Below are 22,079 nucleotides of genomic sequence, written 5' to 3'. Positions count from 1 at the left end.
ATTGCTACATACGACACTTTATTAGCACGTATTAGTTATATAAGTGGAGATTCACTGTGACATTTCCACACATGTATACAATGTATTCTGATCAACCTCACCCTGTCACATTCCCTATCAAAGCCATTTCAACCGGTTTCATTGTTCAATTTTTATATATGCAAACAACTTCAAATATAGTCATGTTCATTCATTTCTGCTGCTCATAGGCTCTCACACTGGCACCCCACTCCCCCTAACAGCGTGGTTTTTTTTTTTGCTTTCTTTTCATTTTCTTCTTTTTAATGTGCATTAATTGCACTAAGGAGGTTTCACTATGGTATTTCATATGTGTATTTCATTTTGCTCAGAATAACTCACCCTCCGGCTATCTCTACCCTCTCAACTCCCTCCTGATCAGCAGTTTTGTTGAGGCTCTTTATGCCATCTTTATACATAGTTGCAATGTATTTAGAAATCATTCACACTCCATCTTTCTTTTCCCCTCTTTCGAGTCTCACCCTTATTCCCCTAAACACTGCCATAGTTAGAATCATGTATATAAATACATGTATACACATACATATGTGTCTATGTACATATGTCAAACATAAATGGAGCAGAGCCAACTCCTCTTCTTATATTCAGAGTTCTAGGCAATATAATAATTTAGGATTTTTTTTTTGAGACAAGGATCTCACTATGTAGGCCAGGCTAGCTTTAATCTTATAGTCCTTCTGACTTAGCTTCTTGTGTGCTGGACTTACCATCACACCCAGCTGAACTCTGTCTCTTCTATGCAGCTTCTAGACCCTCTTTCTAGACATTTAGCCAGTCCTTAAGTCATATTGGGGACATCTGAAATAAGAGGGAGTGGGGCTGGTCACCAAGACTCATCAATTAATGAAGCAATCAAATCAAACCGATGCTTTGCAGGGACCATGGTTAAAGCATGTTACTAGCATTGGTCACATTTAACAAGCAGAGGAACAGTTTGAGCAGTTCTTACTGTTGATGAATTTATGTGAATGGCCTTAAGCATTTTGTCTGATACTGTGAAAGAACTGAGCTATTTGCATGTGTGTAAGAAACTGAGTCCATATCACTTTATCTAACTATGTAACAATGTAATAATGTAAAGGTAACATTCAGTTTATCTTCTTCAGGATAAAAGTCCACGGTCCCTTTGTGGTAACTTTCCACTTTCAGAGGACAGAATTTTTTCCCCCACCATGTGTCATGCAGTTTGTTTCCTTAAAAATAAATGATGGTCATGATCCAAGACAGTTAGTAGGCTATATATATTCAAATGGGTTAAAATTAGGTGTATATTACATTTGAAAGTGCAATGCTACTTATTAGTTTTCTAAATTTAGGTTTTAAATTTAAACACATATTTGCTTATGTATTTATAGATTTTTTCATAAATCTTAATGGTGGCATCAAGACATTTTTATCATATACAATGTACTTTGATCATATTCACCCTTCCATTACTGGGATATAGATATTTTAGTGAAAAAAATCTATAGGCACATTGGTTCTTATGCACATCATTTAGAAGGGTAAACAGCAATACTTCTGTTAAAACTGTATGTTTAACCATGTAGTTTGAAGAAACATTGTGATAAGGCATTCAAAACCTTATCCCAAAAACAAATGTAAAAAAAAATATATCAGAAGGCTGACTTAATATAAACAGAAAGGATTAAGATTTTTCTTAGTCTAGAAATAGGGAAAATAAATACATGTTAATAATATATATAAAATGTCAATTATGTGACAAGCTTGCCCTGATCACTGACATGGCAAAGTTAAGTCCATGTGCTATTACTACAGTAGGTCATGCAAATAAGCAAGATTTGTATCAAATATGGGTACTTTGGTGCACACGTGTAATCCCAGCATTTGGGAAGCATGTTCAAGTCCAGCCTCAGCTAAACAGAAAATTCCAGGAGTCTAGACTATTTGGGGAGCCTCTGTTTCAAAAAGCAAATCAAAACAACAAGGGGCTGGGAAGGTGGCTCAGTGGTAGTGTGCTTGGCTTGCATGCATGAGGCCCTGGGTTTGATTCCTCAGCATCACATAAGCAGAAAAAGCAGGAAATGGCACTGTGGCTCAAGTGGTAGAACGCTAGCCTTGAGCTGAAGAGCTAAGGCACAGTGCACAGGCCCAGAGTTCAGAACCCATGACTAACAAAAAAAAGAAAAGAAAGAAAAAAGAATTAGCCTCCACTGCCAACAGTGCCAGTTGTCAGTGTTTGGATTGTCTAGCAACCTCAGGGTTGTAGACTACAAGTTTTTATATTTTCTGTACATTTTTAAGCTAAACATTTATTTTAGAATCACCTTTCCTGTAGTGGTCAAATCACTTAACCTTTTTTTTTATTTTTGTTTTGATTTATAAATAGAAATAACTAAGCTATTCTCACTCTGATCCTTTCAGCAAATTTTATAAAATCAATAGCAACATAATAATTTACTACAGGGTTTCATTTGTATTAGCAAAATAATGTCTAATGTGGTGTGTGTGCCAGTACTGAAGCTTCCACTCAGGGACTTGAAGTCTCACTTGGCTTTTCTCCTCAAGACTGGCTCCCTACCACTTGAGCCACACCTGTACTTCTGGCTTTTGGCTGGCTAATTGGAGATAAGTCTCTTTTAGATTTGTCTGCCTGGCCTGATTTTGAACAGTGCTCTTCAGATCTCAGCCTCTTGAATAGTAGGATTATAGGCATGATTCACCGTGGCTCGGTTTAACTTGTAGTATACCGAAGACTGAGGCAGCCAGTAAAGGTTTCCCTTCAAAAACGTTTCCTTCAAAACTAGTCCACCGACAAGCAGAATGCCACCATTTCAACTCACTAACCTGTTATCCTGTTACGCAAATTTCACTACCACCATAGGAACTTCCAATCTACTAATCTAATTTGAAGGAATCTTTAGTACTTTAAGTCAGTTTTAATTACATTTTTAATGTTGAAAATCTAAAATAGATTTAGTTCAGTTTTATACTTGGTTGCAATCTTTTTTTTTTTTTATTCAGTGATGAGGACTGAACCCCAAGTACACTTTAGGCAAGCATTTTACCGCTGAGCTACACTTTCTATAGAAGGATAAATACGTATTTTTGAGGTGGCATTATAAATGCAGGTCCTTCCCTCCCACCCATATCCCATTCTAAGTAATCTCCCTGTTCCAAACCCAAGAAGGGGCAGAATTGAGGGAACTATTTGTAGTTGCCTTTTGTGGTTCTTACCTACAGCTATTTTTAGTAAGAGTGGACAACTGACTTTTACTCTTCCCCCTTCTGTAGTGCCCCCCCCCCCCCCCGAATCCAATACTGAGGATTGAACCCAGGGCTTTAAATTCTTGTGGTTTGCTTGTTTGACTGGTGCTCTTATCACTTGATTCACATCCTCAGCACAGCACAGCCTTTTTTGATTATTTGGGAGACAGAGTTTTATAAACTTTTCTGCCCAAGCAGGCCTTGAACCCAGGATCCTCTTGATCCAAACCTCTTGAGTACCTAAGGTTATATAGACTGAGTAAGTAGCATCTGGCTACTTATTTTTTTATAAAGTCAATTTAAGTAGCTACTATGAGTCAGATATCATGTCTGGTGCAAAGAATAATTTGGAGAGTGTCCCTATTTTTGCAGTGAAAAAGACAATTGCAATATAATGGGCTATGTAGTTAATTACAGGCAAGTGAAGGGTGCAGAAGAGCACATCAGGAGCACCTGGGGTCCAGGAGTGGAAATGAGGGCTGTTTGGGATTTTAAGGATGGCTTTCTAGAGGCAGTGACATCTTCACTGAGAGACCTGCAGGAAGAAGTAGGAGTTGGTCAGGTGCCAGAAAGGCTGAAAGAGTGGTTGAGGCAGGTGAAATCACATGATCAAGATCCTGATGCAAAAGAAAATCTATGCAGTTGGAATTAAAAGTTCAAAGAGCTCTTGTGCAGATTTCCTGAGATGGGCTAAGGACAGAGGTAAGTAGTGGGCAGTTCCAGGTACAGGAATCATGGGCAATGCAATAGTTAGCTGTGGATGCTAGAGCTGGCCTGATACAATGTTGTCGCAAGCCAGGACCATATGCCAGGAATTCCTCCTAAGTTTTAGATTCCCTTTTGTGCACACATACTTAGTTTCCCATCTCTGAATGTAAAATTTACTTAATATTTAAAAAAATTTTTTTTTATTTATGTTAGGTTTTTAAAAAGAGGTAGGCCGAGTAAGAACAGCACCACGCATGTGGTATTCAGGTAAGGGGTAGGTTTATTCAGTAGACCTGCTGGGACCAGGCAAGATTGGCACTCCACGTAGCTGGCAAAAAGGCCTGGGAAAGAGAGAGCTGGGAAAGAGAAAGAGAGAGAGCTGGGGAAAAGAGCTGAGAGAGAGCTAGAAAAGAGAGAAAATAACTAGAAAAGAGAAGAGCTAGAAAAGAGCAGAGAGAGCAGAGAGAGAAGGGAGCTGGGAAAGAAAAGGAAAGAGCTGAGAAAGCTAGAAAAACAGAGAGAGCTACTTACATATTCTTAATAATGAATCCCTTTTAATATCAGCTAGGTTAAGAGGATTTCCATTCTTTGCCATCTAGTAAGAGAGCCAAACTTTTGATTCCTAAATGTCCACTGGATTCTAGTGACATTACACTGAATTGATAAGAAGGCAGTCTCCTGTTTGGAGAGCTGTTCTGTTTAGGGGAAGGGGTTTATGGAAAGCAATTGTTTTTTTCTGTTTAAAAATTTAGAGGAAGCTTATATGACTAACAGATTCAGAAGAGCCATGCACTGTGACTTGCTGCTTTCAAGAGAAGAAATAGATAAGAAAGTGGCTCCAACAATTAATCTATCAATCAATAATGTTAATTGCAGGCAAAGTATCTAAGAGGAAATAAGCTGTGAGGGCTGACCACAAACAACCTTCTAGGACAAATGGTTCTTTTACCATTAAAGGACTCTTGAAATGTCAGGAATTTTTGGATGTCCCAACGGAGGGGGCTTCTGGCTACAAATGGGTAAAGACCAGGGTTGCCACTAAACAGCCCAAAAAGTACTAAATGGAAGAGTTAGCTAGTTTAAAAATCTCAATAGTGCCGAGTCTGACAAATATGGTAATAAACAGAACACTGCTCCTTTGAAAACTGAAAATAAAGTTTCCTTGTGGACTGGTGAGAATGGCTTAGGATGTCTTTCTTGATCTAGTTCTAGAGATTATGAGGTAGGATAAATAAATGAGGCAATAGGGAAAGGAATACTTACTTTTATAAGTATTTTAAAGGGCCAGACTCGTATATTGAAAACAAACCAGGAAGTAAAAACAATCAAAGCCGTTAAGCTCTTCTCCCTTCACCTTCCAGGGTTAGGTGTTAAATTACAGGGATATAATAAAGAGTGTGCATCTGCCTTCTTTGCAACATTAAGAAGCTGCAAACAATGGATACAGAGAGAAATTTACAGGGTCTCTCGGGCAAAAAGGAGTCCTAAAACTCACATCTATTGGCCAAGTGTTTTGGGTTAAGTCTAGATCACTTACCTCCATAAAGGTTTTCTCCCTTAAGCCAAAAAATAACGCCTTTCTGCTGCCCTTTTTTGGTGGTTTGTTTAGGGCCCAGCAACATAGACCTCACAAAAGCCATTAAATCCGTGTCATTTTATTAGGATAAATGTGTCATCAAATTTTCATGACAAAATAGCGGAAACAGATGGCCACAAACGACTTTAAAGTCTGATTTTTACCACTCGGCAGAAGCCGGCGAATATTTCGTGAGCGTGAGCATCAGAGGGCGCTCACTTACACCGAAAGCCAGAGCAGAAGCCTTACCAAGCACTGAAAAATCCAACTCTGAAACCAGGCAATCGGGGGTCTCGGTCAGGTTACAGTCCAGGGTCAGCTTCCTCGCCCGTGTGTGTGTGTGTGTGTGTCCAGGGTCAGCTTCCTCGCCCGTGGTGTGTGTGTATGTGTGTGTGTCTGTCTGTCTGTCGGTGTCTGTGTGGGCGTCGGGCCGCTTTTGACTCTGACTTCAGTAGTGGAGTTGGAACGCCGCCCGCTGCCGTGGACTGAAAACGAAATTCGGGAGGGTCAGGCTGGTAACGTGGACGGGGCGGCTCAGATTGTGGGGGCAGGAGGCTGCTTTCGGGGCCGGACGAGCAGGAACTCCTCATTACCCCGGAGTGACCCACACTAGAGTTGCTTGCAACACAACCAATGGTCTCCGACTCGATCAAGGGTCCCGCGCGGGGCCGACGGAGCACGGTGGGAAACACAGACCAAACTTTACTCGTGGCCCTGGGAGCAACTTCCGCCCGACCCACTCAGGTCCCCCAGGTCACGTGAGGCCGTGGAAGGAGAGCTGGGTGTGCCGGGAGCTCGGCGGACGTCGCTTGCCACGTCATGTGGGACGTACCAGTCAAACCGGAGTGAGGGGCTTCCCTATCCCAATCGTGAGAACACCTCAGTTGCACCGCGCGTAAGTACTGTGACAGCAGTGAGGACACTCTGTAGCGAATGGAGCCCTTCTTGCTGTACAGTCACTGTAAGGTTTCCTCTGGCCGTCACGCTTACCCCCCCCCGGAGGATTCCAATTGGTCTCTCCCTATCCCCGCCCCTTCTGCGCCGCGCCCCGCCCTCTTGCCGCGGTCGGGAACCCGTCACGTGACCTTTACGCGCTCCCGCAGGGGAGCGGAGTCTTGGCAGTGGCGCCGCGGGGGACGGTGGGGCCGACGGAAGAACCGTCGGAGCTGTTGTGCGCCGCATCTTTGTCCGGGACGCCAGTGCGGAGGACACGATGTCGGGGCTCGCTCGCCTGCTCTTCTGGGCCGCCACCTGCCTGGCTGCGTTCTGCGCGCTCTCTGTGGAGGCGAACTCCACCGTGACTCCCAACGTGACTGAACCCCCGACTCCAGCGCCCACCAAGCCTGTCAGCACCCCGGTGCCGACTCCCTCGCAGCCCACCACCGCCCCAGCACCAGGTGGGCGCCGGCCCAACGGGCTTCCTGCGCTCGCCCGCTCCGACGAGTCGCACTTTTGGGGGGGGGGGGAGCCCTGGGGGGCCGGGGCGGGTGGGGACTCCGGCAACATGGCGGCCCGCCCCGAGACCGGCGGCGTGCGGGCGCGGTGGCCAGGCGGGCGCCGAGCGGCCGGCGGGAGGCGGGGGCCGCGCCGCGCGCTCTTCCGACCCCGGGCCCCGGGGCGGTGCACGCTGGGTTGCAGTTTCCAAGCCCCCCGGTCCCGGACTCCCGGTGGGGCTGGGGAGCGGGGACGTGGCTTCCTTCCGCGGTGGCAGCCGTGGTTCAGTGCTCGGGCGAGGCGACGCGCCTCCGAAGTCGGCGGGGACGGAGAACTTCAGTGTGTGTGTGCGGGGGGGGGGGGGGGGGGGCGGGTGGCCCGTGCACCCCGGCCTCTCCCGCCGGGCGCTTCTCCGGAAGTTAGCCCCGGAGAAACAGAAACTTAACCTACGTGAGCAGCGTTCGGGTCTCTGGAACGGGGCCTAAGAAATTAAGTCGCCGGAAATGTCACCGCGTCGCTTTGGCCGACAGGTATAAGCAAGGTTGGAGCGTGCGGCTCGTGTTGTGAGCGAAAGGAAGACAGCGTGTCCTTGGCGTGTGTTTCGTGCTTACCACAGATTAGCCTTTGGTACTCGAGGCGAACCTGGAGGATGGATGGGGACGCCTAGGAAGTAGACGGAGAAACCCCGGGACAATAGGTTTAGTGGTTGTGGAGTTGGAGTGGAACCCCGAGCGGTCGGTTTCTAGCAACCCACTCAAGGAACATCTTAAACTCTTGCTGCTGAGTACGGTCAGTTGAGGCGTGTACGGTACACGCAGGTACAGCTGAAATTGACGTTCGTGACTACAGAAAAGAGAGGGAAGGGTAATTTGAGATAACTAGGTGAACTATTACTAGACGAGGACGTTTTTAAGCTGCTCAGTGTATTCTGTCACCCTTCGTTTTAGTATTTTTAATATAAAATTCGATGAAATACGTGACGAACTTAATACATCCAGCAAAATGTTAGGGTAAAATTGTAAGTACGGAAAGTAAGTTGTTACAGTATAATACTGGCAATTTCTAACCGCACTGCTTAGAATGACAGAGCAGATTATTTTTGTCTTCCCCTTATTTAGCAGTTTCCCCTCAGAATTACAGAGTGCGGTTGTTTTGTGTCTTTAACAGAAGCTTGGAAATACGAAGTTCATTGCTTTTGTGTAATTGAAGTGCAGGTAGAAGAGATCATTTTTCTTTTCTGGAAATCATAGATAAGATGCCCTAGAAAAGGTTATAAGTTCAGTTTACTGTAACAAACATTTCACTGAGCTACACTCGTGTTCAGGCTTTAAATATGATTTTTAAGTCGTGGGCATAAATTCTGAAGAACTTCTATTTTGTGAATATATATGTTTTCAATAAAGTGTTGAATGCTACTGTAGAACTAATTTTTTAGGCAAGAGGAAAGCAAATGAGACTGTACATGCATCTAGTTTCTAAGATTCTGTAAGTTGATTTCTTTGTGCAGACTTTCAGTTGTAATTGACTTCAAGTTATTTCTGGATCATTTGACTTAGAAAACAATTGATAAACTTCTTCCTAGCATCAAATAATGTATAGATGAGTGTTGCGCTTTTAAAGGTGGTTTCTAGTTGTAGAGAACCCTGCGAAGGGTGAATCATTAAGGCGAAGTATTATTGAATCTTGAGTCTTTGGGAAATTGTTTTTAGTCCTCCAGTATCAGAGTTTCAATCTAACCTGTAATCTTCATTCCTGTTTAAAAAAAAAAAAATTCCTTCCCTTTGCACATAAATTCCTGCTGGGCACCAGCAGCTCAATGCTTGTGATCTTTGCTAACAAGATGCTGAGAGCTGAGGATATTGGTTAGAAGCCAGCTGGTTCAAGAAAGTCAGATTTTTACCTTCAATTAACCACCAAAAAGCCAGAAATGGATCTGGGGCCCAAATGGTAGAGCACTAGACATGAGCTTAATAAGTTCAGGAACAGTGCCCAGGCTCTTGTGTTCAAGAATCCGTACAGAAATTTCAAAAACGCTGTGCTTCTGGGGACAGTAATTTCCCTTATATGTAGTGTTGATCTCATAATCTTTTGTGTGTGTGTGTGTATCTCAGCCTCTGAGTAGCTAGAATTACAGGTATGAGTACCTGGCTAGTATTTTTAATTTTTAAGGACACTTTAAAATGCCTCAAGAGTATGAGTGTGGTGTGTGTGGTGAGTATCTTTCAAATAGTGTTCTGAAAAAAGATTGTTTTATAGGTACCTTAGGGTACTGAGCATCTATCTGGACTCTCTGTTTTTGTACTAATAGCATCTATATATTTGTTGTTGATTAATATATTGAATATCCAGATTACTGTTTTATAAATCTTTCCAAATTCTTTTGTTTATATGCCAAAATTATAAGTATAAAATAGCAATTACTGTAATAAAAGTGTTTTGTGAGGGAAAAGTACTGATGAGCCCACTAACTCAACTTGTTTCTCAAATTTATTATTTGGTTTCATATAATTGGTATTTCTTTAAAAGTTTTTACCATTTCTCTGAATTTTTCTGCTACTGTATCATTTAACGTTTATTGTTCAAAATATAACGAGAATAAGTGCAAATGAGATACTAATTCATCATCTTCATTTGTTTCCTCCTAGAAACCTGTGAAAGCCAGAACAGCTGTGTTTCCTGTGTTAATGCTAGTATTGCTAATACTACCTGCTTTTGGATAAACTGCAAAAAATTAGGTAAGAGATTATGAATTGTTATACTGCTCTAATTTTGAAAATACAAAAACACATTCCTTATAACTTCTTAGAAACCTATTCATTCTTAAACATTTTGAAAATTTCCTTAGAGCCTTTAGGCTAGTTACATTGTTTATTTTGTAAATCCAGTACTTTAAAATGCCAATTGCTTAAACATCCCTTCCTCCCATTTTAGATTTCTTAGACTTGATAATTTAGGGAGATTTTAAGTCTTAGTAAAGTTTAAGGTGCAGTAAAATGTTAGAATTATCTGTGAAGTAGTTGCAGTTTTCTTGTTTTGTAAAGTCTTAAAGTAGTTAACTTTGAACATTTGAAGGATAAAGAGATAGGTGGAAGTAGATTGAAATGTAAGATTTTTATTAGTCATAGGATTATAGCATAAACCATTCTGTTCTCAGTGTACAGTGGTTGCATTTTTTCCTTATCAGCAAAACAGTCTTGCTTAATATAGAAAAATTCACATGTTAAATTGCCTTATTCAGTAAAAATTAAATATTTTTAGAAATTACATGAAGCGCAGAACCTCTTTAAAATTAGGATGTTAACTTGGGTTAACTCAATTTTTCATTATATAATAGTCTCTTATGTTAGGTCATAAAATAGAATTTAAAGGTGTTTGCTCCCATACATAGTGATGTATACCAGATGAATTTTGGAGATTTTTGAGTTTTCAATTTTAAGACTTGCTGCTAGGGATATGTCTCAGGTAGTAGAGCCATAAGCTATAAGCCCTGAGTTTATACTCCACTACTTGATGAGGGGGAGACTTTCTCCAAGTATGCCTGTCTAAGAAAGCTATTTTACAAGGTATAGACATCGAAATCAGGGAAATCTGGAGCATAGTTTCTACTACTGCCATGGTTACTCTTTACTAAGTTTTTTTTATTAAAGGTCTTGAGGGGGTGGAGGTATGGCTTAATTGAGCACTAGACATTGAGCTAAAGTTTCAGGTGCTGAGTTGGTATCTCAGTCCTGGACCAAAGGGGAAAAAAAAAGATTAGAACCACTTGTGCTACCCTTTTTTTTTTTTTTTTGTAGTTTTCTGGCTGGCTCTCAAATTATAATTCTGAATATTTCAGATTTTCAGTGTATTTATGTGGGTTTTTGTTGTTGTTTTATTTTGTTTTTATCTTTTTAGCTAGTCCTGTGGCTTGAACTCTGGGCCTGGGCACTGTCCCTGAGCTTTTGAGCTCAGGGCTAGATCCTTACCACTTGAGCCATAGCTTCACTTCTGGCATTTTTGTGTTTAATTGGAGGTAAGAGTGTCATACGTGTCATATGTTTCTACCCAGGCTGGCTTTGAGCCACAGTCCTAAGATCTCAGCCTCCTAAGTAGCTACGATTAAAGCTATGAGCTATTTATGTGATTTTAGAAGGATAAAATTTGGAGGATCTGTGTAATACCTCTCCAACTGTAGGCAAAACATAACAATATTTAAACAATAGTATTTGTTGGTCTTTGGACTTCTAAAGTATTTATTGGGGCTTGATTTTTTTATTTACAGATGTTTTGGAGCTTATTAAAACAAAGAGACCACCACTACTACCACCAAAAAAAACAAAAAAGTAATTGGTGCTGCTTATCTTTTTGTTTTCCTATGATAGGTAGAACCTACTGTTCAAATACTTCAGAAGTTATTAATTGTACTGTGGCAAATAGCACTGACTCTTGTTCTGGTAAGTTTAAAGCATTGTTATAATTTTTAACCTTGTTAAGAATTTGGATATGAATAGAATATTCATATTGCTAAAAGGATAGTTTGAAACTTGGTTTAGTGATTCACCTATCCTGTGAAGAAGTTCTGTAAGTGTAGATACTTTAAGTCTCCTACTTAAAAAAAACTGCAGTTTAAACTGGTCTTTATTTGTGTTTTCCTGGTCTAGACAAATGTATTCTGGTATGTTCTGTGTTACAGTACTGGTGATGCTCACATTTGAATATCCAGCATAAATAGAGTAAAAGGTTTTTGTGGGGTGTGTCCATAAACTTTGAAGATTAACCTTTGCCTAATTTAACTTTGGTTGGGCTTTCCTCATTCCAGTGTAAACTTTGTAACTAGGAATTTTCTTCTACTTTCTTTCTCCCCGGATCCTCTCTAAGTTATAAAGTTCATTTCTAACATAGTATCTTGTGAGTATCACTGTTGGATTGGTTCACCCTTTGTCTTTTGTCTCAGCATTTTGTTATCTCCTTCCCGTCCCTAAATCAGATAGATAAACATATATGTAAGACACAGGGTACCAAAATAAAAAACGGGATAAACCAAAGCGGGGAAAATGAAGGGAAAAAGAAATGACTACACATAGTACATTAGACAAAAAGAATTTTCTTTAATATTAAATCAGTATTATCCTGTGTAGAATGTATAATATGGGTTAAATGGTACATTTACAAACATTCAAAATATGCATTTTAATATATATTAGAAAACTAAAAATTATCAGACTTGAGTTCATGAAGTTACTTGGAAACCAGATTGCAATATTGAGGTCTTGCACATTCTAGGCAAGAACTTTATCACCCAAAACATTTTTAAAATATTGATTCTAAGAAAAATAAATAATGCTGTTTATTTCCTGCTATACTCATTAGAAATATGTTTAGCTATAAAGGAAACAATGTCCAGTTATGATGGCTTCCACAGTGGACAACTTCATGTAAAAGAAGTCTGATCTGTAGCAAAACTAGATGGCTACATGAACATCTACAACCTAGGCTCCTTTTAGGTTTTCGTTTACTTTCCCAGAATGACCCTGATCATAATTGTCTAAGAAGGATGTTTATGCATGTTCCAACATTCAAATGGTTTTTCTTGCATGCAAGAAAGGAAAATAAAGAGTCCCTATCGTCTTTAAGGTTTGCTTTATAGAAAGTACACCTGGCTACTTTGCTGCAAGGGAAGCTAAAAATTTGTTTCCTATGGAAAGGTAAATATCACTGTAAACCAGTGGCTCTATTTCTAAGGAAAGAGATAATTCTGTTCAGTAGGGGCAACTGTCTCTTCCAAAGGATAGTATTTATGTTGTAAAAATTGTGAAAGTAGTGTTCATGTTTGTAGATTGGGAATTCGTGTTGTAGTTTGTGATATTTTAGACTCATTAGTCTATATCTTTTATTAATAGTGCCTACTGTTACTCCAGTACCAACCAGTTCTACAGGTAAGTTCACTGATTCTTCTACTGTTCTTCAGGATTTTTAAGCCTTCTTGTTGAATAGTTTCTTAAAAGATTTAAAAGACCTTAGTTAAGTATACCAACATATTTTCAGCAATTAGCTTCTTCTGTTCTTTTTCTGTGTGTATACCTAAGTAAGTACATTTCATTTTTGTGAAACTAGATGATACAGTAATGCACTTTTAACTGTATTTTTTTTTTTTTTTGTCTTTTCTTTTTTGGTACTGGGGATCGAACCCAGGACGTTGCACTTGCTAGGCAAGTGCTTTGCCACTGAGCTACATCCCAGCCCCAGTAATGCACTTTTATATTTCTTCTTTTACTATAAGATGGTAGCAGTGCCCAGGTACTGGTGACTCACTGGTAACTGGTGACTGAGATCTGAGGATCATAGTTTAAAGCCAGCCTGCCAAAGTCTGTGAGACTTTTACTTCAATTAACCACCAAAAAGCCAGAAATGGAGCTGTGGGTCAAGTGGTAATGTGCCAGTCTTGAGCAAAAAATCCCTGGGACAGTGCCTAGACTCTTGAGTTCAAGCCCCAGGACTGGCACAAAAAAATAAGGAAAGGGGCTGGGAAGGTGGCCCAGTGGTAGAGTGCTTGCCTTGCATGCCTAAGGCCCTGGGTTCGATTCCTCAGCACCACATAAGCAGAAAAGGCTGGAAGTGGTGCTGTGGCTCAAGTGGTAGAGCGCTAGCCTTGAGCTGAAGAGCTGAGGGACAGTGCCAGGCGCAGAGTTCAGGCACCATGACTTGCAAAAAAAAAAAAATAAGGAAAGATGGTAGCACTATGCTGCCTATTGTGATATTGGTTGGACAGTAAGTTCATTCCTCTCACAAGTGATACCTTAGAGGTATTAGTTAGCTTTGGGTGATTGAGAGACTTTTTGGGTCATTATTTAAGGTTCAACATTGATTACTGATCATTTTCATTTTCATCAACAATTAGAAAATTTTCCACCACCCCCTGAATCTACTAATTCAGTAGGAAATGTAGGTACTTAAATTTTACAAATACTAAATGCATCTCTTCTTGGACAAGTTCTAGACTAGATGTTGAGGATCTAGGGAAGAAGTAAGCCAGCATTTCATTTCTATAGGAATGATGAAATCAGTGAGTACAATGTTTGGTGGAATTTGTAGGAAAGCGTGTGTTGGATGGTACAGAATATGTGATGGCAACTTGGTGCTGTTGACTGAAATGATTCTGGTAAAATGTGAGAAGAGCTTCTCAGATGGAGCAGGCTGGTCAGCACATGAGTGAGGTTAAGTGTCCTGTACAAAGGGAGAGAGCTGACAGTTACAGGTCAAAAGCATGACTGGAGGCATCTATTTGTATGCCCTGCTGATAGACTTAGATGTTATCCTGAAAGATTTTAAACATGTAGGTTATATGATCAGATGTGATTTTGGGACACCTATTGGGGTTCTAAACTCAAGATTTTGGTATGCAAGCACTCTACCACTTAAGTCAAGGCCTCAACCCTTTTGGTGTCAGTTACTTTTCAAAGAGGATCTTACATTTTTTACCCAGGGCCAGTGTTCTTACCTCCACATCCTGTGTAGCTGACATGAAGATGTGAACTTATATTTAAAGAATGCATCTCTATTGATCTATTTTTTCTTTTCATGAACATATAAATACCTCACAGCTTAGGACATTCTCTAGTATGTTTCTGACATAATTTTGTCATTCATTTTTGATAATTACACTATCCTTGGGAAGGGCTATTTGAATTAAAACCACTGCATACCTTTCTACATGAAACGAAATTCGCTGCATTGTTTCCTTAACAGTCCTTAATTTCTTGTTTTGTTTTAAGCAGAATTAATGTCATATGAACAGAGATTTGTTTTCAACTAGGAAGTGCTTATCAGTTAATAGATGTATTTTCTGCAGTCAAGACTTGGCCTTTCATTTAGCAGAACTTGATGTCCTGAGAAATCCTCAGTGACAGCCACACGTTTGTTGTTGTGTTTTGGTTTTTTTAGTTACACTGAAGATAATTGACAAACAACAAAATCCCTGAAGGAATAATGAGCCTTAAACTGTAATCCTAGCTGATCAGGAGGCTGAGATCTGAGAATTGTGTTTTGAAGCCAGTCCAGGCATGAAAGTCTGTGAGACTCTTATAAAAAGTAGTATAGTGTTTATAACACTAGTCCAAGCAAGATGGGAAAACTACACACATGTATTAATTAGTATTGTTAGCAATCATCTTTAAGTTTTTTCTTGGGTCTGTCCTAATAGAAGTCTGGCCAGTGGAAATGGAGGAGTGGTTCAAGTGGTAGACCTGTGAACAACAAAACTCAAGGTCCCGAGTTCAAGCTCCAGTACTGTCACACAAAAAATTGTCCAGAGCTTTCATTAAGCTCCTGTTGACTGTTTTTAATTGACATATACTAGTACATATTTATGGAATATAATGTGGTATTTCAAGACATGTACACAATGAGATTTCTGCCTCCTGTGTCAAACAATAGAATGTTGGTACCAAGAAGAGTTGAGATATTTATAAGCCTTATCTTCTAAGGAAACTCCAAAATGCCATACATTCTAGTTACATACTTTATACCAAAATGAACATATGTTGCCAGATTCTCTTCAACTGTCAGTTCCTTTCTTCTGAAATAGTGCAAAGACTGGATAGCAGCTTACATTTTTCATAGAATAGCACCATGGAATGAATTTTTAAACTGAGAAGCTTTCCCCCAAGAAGAGAGTTACCTACCATAGTAATCAAATCCTGATGGTGAAGCTGCAGGCCTCAACTCTGACTAACCTAATTATGTCTTAGGCATGGTAAGGAATTCCTAGCCAGCTAGTGATATGCAGCCCCTTACCATCCTACTTTTCAAGGAAAAAACAAAAAACTAATGCTCTCACAAATGTATCCAGAGGTCTTTCCTTCCTATTACTAGTATGAGATGAAGCATGTTCATTCATTTCCATGTTTTTGGCATTATACAACATAGATGAAAAGATTTATTGTCTACCCCTTTGTGAAAATTTTGCTAATCCTGAAGTGAATGGGCAAATCTTGGTGTCTATGTAATAATAAATAAGTTGTTTTTTCTTTCTTAACACCATCAGTTTTAATAGTTTTTTTTTTTGTTTTTTTTTTGGGTCCGGTCGTGGGGCCTGAACTCTGGGCCTGGGTGCTGTCCCTCAGCTCTTCAGCTCAAGGCTAGCGCTCTACTACTTGAGCCATAGCTCCACTTCGGCTTTTTTCTTTTTGCTTATGTGGTGCTGGGGAATTGAACCCAGGGCCTCAGGCATGCAAGGCAAGCGCTCTACCACTGAGCCACCTTCCCAGCCCCAGTTTTAATAGTTTTTAGAAGCAATTTTATAAGAAATTTAAAATTCCCTCTCAGTATTCTTGTCCTTCTCATGTGTCTTTTTTTTTTAAACTTTATTCAGATGGATATGTATATTTTGTCCTTAGTATATACAAAAATATTGATACTTAAAATTGTACTTGAATACTTAGTATTGTTGGTTATATCAGTGAAACATTAGTTGAAATTTGGCTTCTAATCTTAAAAATTAGAGGTATGTTAAAGTTAGTAACTATATATATATATATAATTTTTTTTTTTTTGGGTCCGGTCATGGGGCCTGAACTATGGGCCTGGGCGCTGTCCCTCAGCTCTTCATGCAGCTCAAGGCTAGCGCTCTTCCACTTGAGCCACAGCACCACTTACGGCTTTTTTTCTTTTTGCTTATGTGGTGCTGAGGAATCGAACCCAGGCCCTTATGCATGCAAGGCAAGCGCTCTACCACTGAGCCACCTTCCCAGCCCCAGTAACAATATATTTTTTTAAAGTAGATAATAGATAACTGGTAAGTTAGAGACTTAAGGTTTTTAAATACATTTTGTTTTCATTTCAGCTAAAACCACAACTCTGCCTTCCCCTTCAGCTTCTACGACAGTTGTCACATCAGGTAATTGAAGTTTTTTAAACTAGTAGTGATGTAGAATGTTTGCACATGTTGCTTTTACTATTTCAAACACTGAAACTCATTTTTTAGAAGACCAAAATAATAACAAGCTGTTAAAGCAGTAATGGTAGTTCTACTGAGAATCTTAATTTTTTTTAGTGTATAATCATATTTGAGCTGACACTTTATAGTTAAGAAATGATGTTTTCCTAAGACCTTTTTGTAAGTGCAACTTACATATAAAATTGATTTGAAACTATCAATTACTTTGAGGGCCTGGTTGTATGCTATACTATAGGCCATCACAATTTGAGTGATGATAATAGTATCATTTGTACTCAGTGAAGCCTAAAAGGCCAAGATGTGTACTTTTTTAAAAAAAAATCTGTTCCTTCAAATGTTTTGATGCTGAGGAGTCTTTTTCTATGTATTGTGATTCTTATATCTGTATTCTTGTTCTACCTACCTTTTTAGTTCCAGTAAAGCTATTTAATTGTCTTAAAAGGGACTACAAAATTGTTGTGATTGAATTTTAGTTGGGTTTCATTTGCTTTTTTGGTGTTAAGGAAATTGAACTCAGCACTTCACTCATATTAGGCAAGCACTCTACTTTTGAGCAACACCCCTAGGTGTAATAAATTTTGAAGTTGATCAGCTATACAACCACCAGAACCATTATTTGCTTAATATTTTACTTTAGAAAATGGAAGTTGGGGGCTGGGAAGGTGGCTCAGTGGTAGAGAGCTTGCCTTGCATGCTCGAGGCCCTGGGTTCAATTCCTCAGCACCACATAAGCAGAAAAAAAAGCCGGAAGTTGCACTGTGGCTCAAGTGGTAGATTGCTAGCCTTGAGCTGAAGAGCTGAGGGACAGTGTCCAGGCCCAGAGTTCAGGTCCCACGACTGGACCACCCTAAAAAAACAAAACAAAACTGAAGTTTGCTCCGTGTCAATGGCTCACAACTGAAATTCTAGCTACTCAGGAGGTTGGGATCAAGGTTTGAAGTCCCTGAGTCAGAAAAGTCTGAAACTCTTACCTCCAATTAACCACCAAAAAGCCAGAAATGGAGCGAACTAGGATTCATGTGCTATACTGCTTTGAGCAAAAAGACTAAGGGAGAGTGCCCACCCAGGCCCTCGGTTCAAGTTCCAGGATTGGCAAAAGAAAAAGGAAAAAAAGAAATTGACTTTAAATAAGAAGTGCTTTATTAAAATGGGTGCTTTTCCTTGTTCCATAGTGAGTAGTAAGCCGACATGCCAGGCAAGTACTCTAGCATTTGAACCATGCCCTCAACCCTTTTTGTTTTTGTATTTTGTGGGGTTTTGTTGTTGTTTATTTCATTTGGTGCCTGTATTGGGGCTTGAATTTCAGTTCTTGACTTTTTCACTCAATGCTGATGGTGCTTTACCACATGAGCCATACCTGTTCTTTCTCCTTTTTGCTGGGTAATTGGAAATAAGAGTCTCACCGACCTTTTCTGTCCAGGTTGGCTTTGACCCCTGATCCTCAGATCTTAGCCTTTTGAGTAGCTTGGATTACAGGCATGAGCCACCAGTGCCCAGCTTTATATTTCATTTTGACATAGTAGCTCCCTAACTGCCTGCACTAGCCTCAAATTTCACATCAAATTTAGTTCTTCTACTTCCAACTCTAGAGTGGCTGGGATTCTGCACACCATAGATGCTGCTTTCTTATAATCTTTTTGTTCTTGAATTTTTTTTTTTTTTTTGGTCCGGTCCTGGGGCCTGAACTCTGGGCCTGGGCACTGTCCCTCAGCTCTTCAGCTCAAGGCTAGTGCTCTACCACTTGAACCACAGGGCCACTTCTGGCTTTTTTCTTTTTGCTTATGTGGTGCTGAGGAATCAAACCCAGGGCCTCAGGCGTGCAAGGCAAGTGCTCTACTACTGAGCCACCTTCCCAGCCCCTTGAAATGTTTTTACTACCTGGAAAGAAATTTCAATTTTCATGTCCTTTTTCCTTATGATTTAGTGATACTTTCTCACAGTGAAAAATTAACAGACTATTTAAGATGTTTTTAATTGAGTTCTTTTGCTTGTAGAAATAATCAATTTTGAATTCTTTTTTTTTTTTTTGTTGGTCGTGGGGCTTGAACTCTGGGCCTGAGCTCAGCTGTCCCTCAGCTCTTCAGCTCAAGGCTAGCACTCTACCACTTAAGCTACAGTGTCAGTTCCGGTTTTCTGGTGGTTTATTGGAGATAAGAGGTTCACAGACTTTTCTGCCTGGGCTGGCTTTGAACCTTGATCCTCAGATCTCATCCTCCTGAGTAGCTAGGATTACAGGTGTGGGCCACTGGCGCCCAGCTTGAATTCTTAAGGATGCTTTTGTAACTTGAAAAATTAGAACTGAGTTTTTATTTACTTAGATATAGTAAAACACAAATGTCATGAATTTTTATCACAGATAACATAGGAATTAGCCAAAAGTTGTCTTGGAAAATTATTATATATTTGAAAGTTCTTTATAAATTCCTGTGTCACAATTTATATACCAGAAAAAATCCTTTTATTTTCATGTTGAAGCACTATAGTAACATTGACTACTTTGCATCTCTGAATGAGATGAATAGAATTATAAGGGTTATCTTCGGCAACTAGAGTCCTATAAGAGGAAATACTTTATAACATGGCAAAACAGATGTTCAGGTGTGTTTTGATACTGTGGTAGAGTATCATGAGAGTTAACAACTAAGAATTGTTATTTCTTTCATCATATTAGGTGCAACTAATACCACTTTGACTCCGACCTCACAACCTACTCGGAAGTCTACCTTTGACGCAGCCAGTTTCATTGGAGGAATTGTTCTTGTCTTGGGTGTGCAGGCTGTAATTTTCTTTCTCTATAAATTCTGCAAATCTAAAGAACGAAATTACCACACTCTGTAAGCAGACCCAGTAAATTAATGAGAACTGGCAATTCATTTGTGTAACTCACTGAAACCAAAATAATTACTTTTCAAGAAAGTCTCATATGGAAGATGTTTTTCCGGGATCTTTAAATTTCCAAAGGATGCATATAGGATATTTTGAAGCATCATCTTTGAAGAAAAATCAGTTAACCTTTTTGCTGAACAGGAATATTTAAAATATTCTGCATGAATCCTTGTGGCTGTGGTCTTTTTATTTTCATAGCTGCTGCTGTGGAATTATGTTTCTTCTCTTTACATGCCAAATGTCACTTTTTTAAGTGATGGAAAATGTCCTGTGCAGACAGCCTCTTCACTCTTGACAGTTTAAATTTAGTCACCTTAAAGCCTGAAAAGTTAATTTTTTTAAAAAGTCCAACTCAAGATGTAATTTAGTGACCAGAATTGAAAAGGGTGTGCCAAATGAACATCAGTGTAGGTGGGTTTTTGGCTATCATTTCAAAAGCATAATAAATTTATTAATAGTATTAAACTGTATCCTTAGAGTAAAATTTTGTGCTTTGTAAGTTATTTTTAGAAACAAGATGCCACACAGGGAATTACATTCCAGATTTAAAGAAATGAATGGAAAGGTTACAAACCATTATTGTGTATTGTCCATGCTGCAGAGCACCTTATTATCATTGAGAAAATAAGAACAGTGAGTGCCTTAAAAGACAGACTAAAGGTGGGCTGTAATGGAAAATTATGTACGATTTGTTCTTCAACATTTAAGGAAGGTCAAGATCGTCCTGAGGATGTAACTATTGATGTGAGCAGTAATAAACCTGCTTTTAGATATCATGCTATTAATATTTAATCCAAAACATAACTACTTTTTTTTTTCAGAGCTGAGAAATTTAAGCTAAGGAATTTATAAATAAGCTGAAAGCCTTCTATTGAACCTCCCAGGTTTTATTTTAGGGCTGCATAAAGAATACAGAGAAAATTGGTTATCTTTCCTTTGTACTCAAAAAGTATCCTACTACTATTGTACTTTGAAAGAATTTCTTTCAAGCTTTCTTGGAAAGTAACTTCTTTCCTGAGGCAAGGAAATAAGTTTTAGAACCATTTACTAGCTTTTTAAATGTGACAATCATTTTAAGTTTTCAGATAGCAAATATGAAACCCTAAAAATCTTAAGTTTTTTTTTTTATCATATTACTAGAGATCTTTTTAATGATGATTGCCCTGGATGAAGAGAATGGTTTTTTTTCCCTTCCTTTCTTTGGTTAAATACAATAGTCTAATCATGCATATTTTTTGTTTCTATAAGTTTTGAAAGCCTTTCAAAGTGTGGATTGTTTGTGTTTTAGTTTTAGAAGGCTGATTCTCCCTTTGCCTTTGACAACATTGGATAAATTCAGAGACTTAGTTGGAAATGGGCTTTTGCTTTTCTAGGTCATTAAAGTTGTTTTAGTTTATTTAGCCTGGAGTAAATTTAGCAGTTGGTTTTCAGTATTTTATAATTGAAAATTACAAATGGCTTTGGTTCATTTCATAAACTGAAACTTGTTTTTAGGTTGATTGTATTAAAGGTTCTTAAAATTAAGAGTTACTGTTGCTTTGTCACTTGCTGGTGCAGCTAAAGTTTGTTTTACTTGCACATTTGTACATACACCTAATTTTTCAAGTGCCTTAATTGTTTAAATCTCTGACTTCAAAGGGTTTTGGGGAATGGTAGGTTTACCTCACAGTTTTGTGTTGTCATTAGTAATATTCTAGGTACCTCACAACTTATAATGGTGCCAGGGCTGTTAGTTTTTAGTAAGTGCTATAAGATTCATTTGAGAATATATAGAATTTCCGTTCTTCACAAGGTGGCAGGTATTAGCTACAATAGTATAATTATCATTTATGTGGGTATAAATTCCTTGCCACACATTGTCAACACATGTAGCAAATTTTGTCAAAATATAACTTGTTTGAAGATTCTGTACCTTTAAGCACTGTGCTAACAGTAGGAAAGTTAGATTTTGCAAGTCTACAGATGAGCTCTTGCAACAGAACTCAGCCTTTTCCTGCCCCTTCCCCCCCTTACTTTAGCAGTGTAGTATCTTGAGCCATTAACATTTTTTGGGTTTTTTTAATCCAGAAGGTATATAAAAATGTTTTCAGATTTTTCATCTGATTTGTTCATGCAAATGTAGTTCTATCAAGTACCTTATTTTGTCTTACAGATACTTGTTGCACAGACAGATACTGCTGTACTTAGAAATTTCTATTTTAGTTCATTAAAAGCTGAAAACCAATCTGTATCATGTACCAAACTGACTTAAAATAAATCTACCTGTTTATTGAA

General features: G+C 39.2%; 1 protein-coding gene across 1 annotated transcript; it reads left to right on the top strand.

The window, feature by feature from the left end:
• Positions 1–6,636: 6,636 nt before the first annotated feature.
• Positions 6,637–22,079, top strand: Cd164 (CD164 molecule). Its single transcript, XM_042676656.1, has 6 exons — positions 6,637–6,948; positions 9,631–9,720; positions 11,347–11,418; positions 12,865–12,900; positions 16,806–16,859; positions 19,591–22,079. The coding sequence occupies exons 1-6, from the start codon at positions 6,765–6,767 to the stop codon at positions 19,755–19,757; spliced, it is 603 nt and encodes a 200-aa protein (XP_042532590.1). The 5' UTR covers positions 6,637–6,764; the 3' UTR covers positions 19,758–22,079.

Source organism: Dipodomys spectabilis, unplaced genomic scaffold (genome assembly GCF_019054845.1).
Source record: "Dipodomys spectabilis isolate Male_0828 unplaced genomic scaffold, ASM1905484v1 ptg000001l, whole genome shotgun sequence".
Lineage (NCBI taxonomy): Eukaryota > Metazoa > Chordata > Mammalia > Rodentia > Heteromyidae > Dipodomys > Dipodomys spectabilis.
This window is presented reverse-complemented; position numbering and strand designations above follow the sequence as displayed.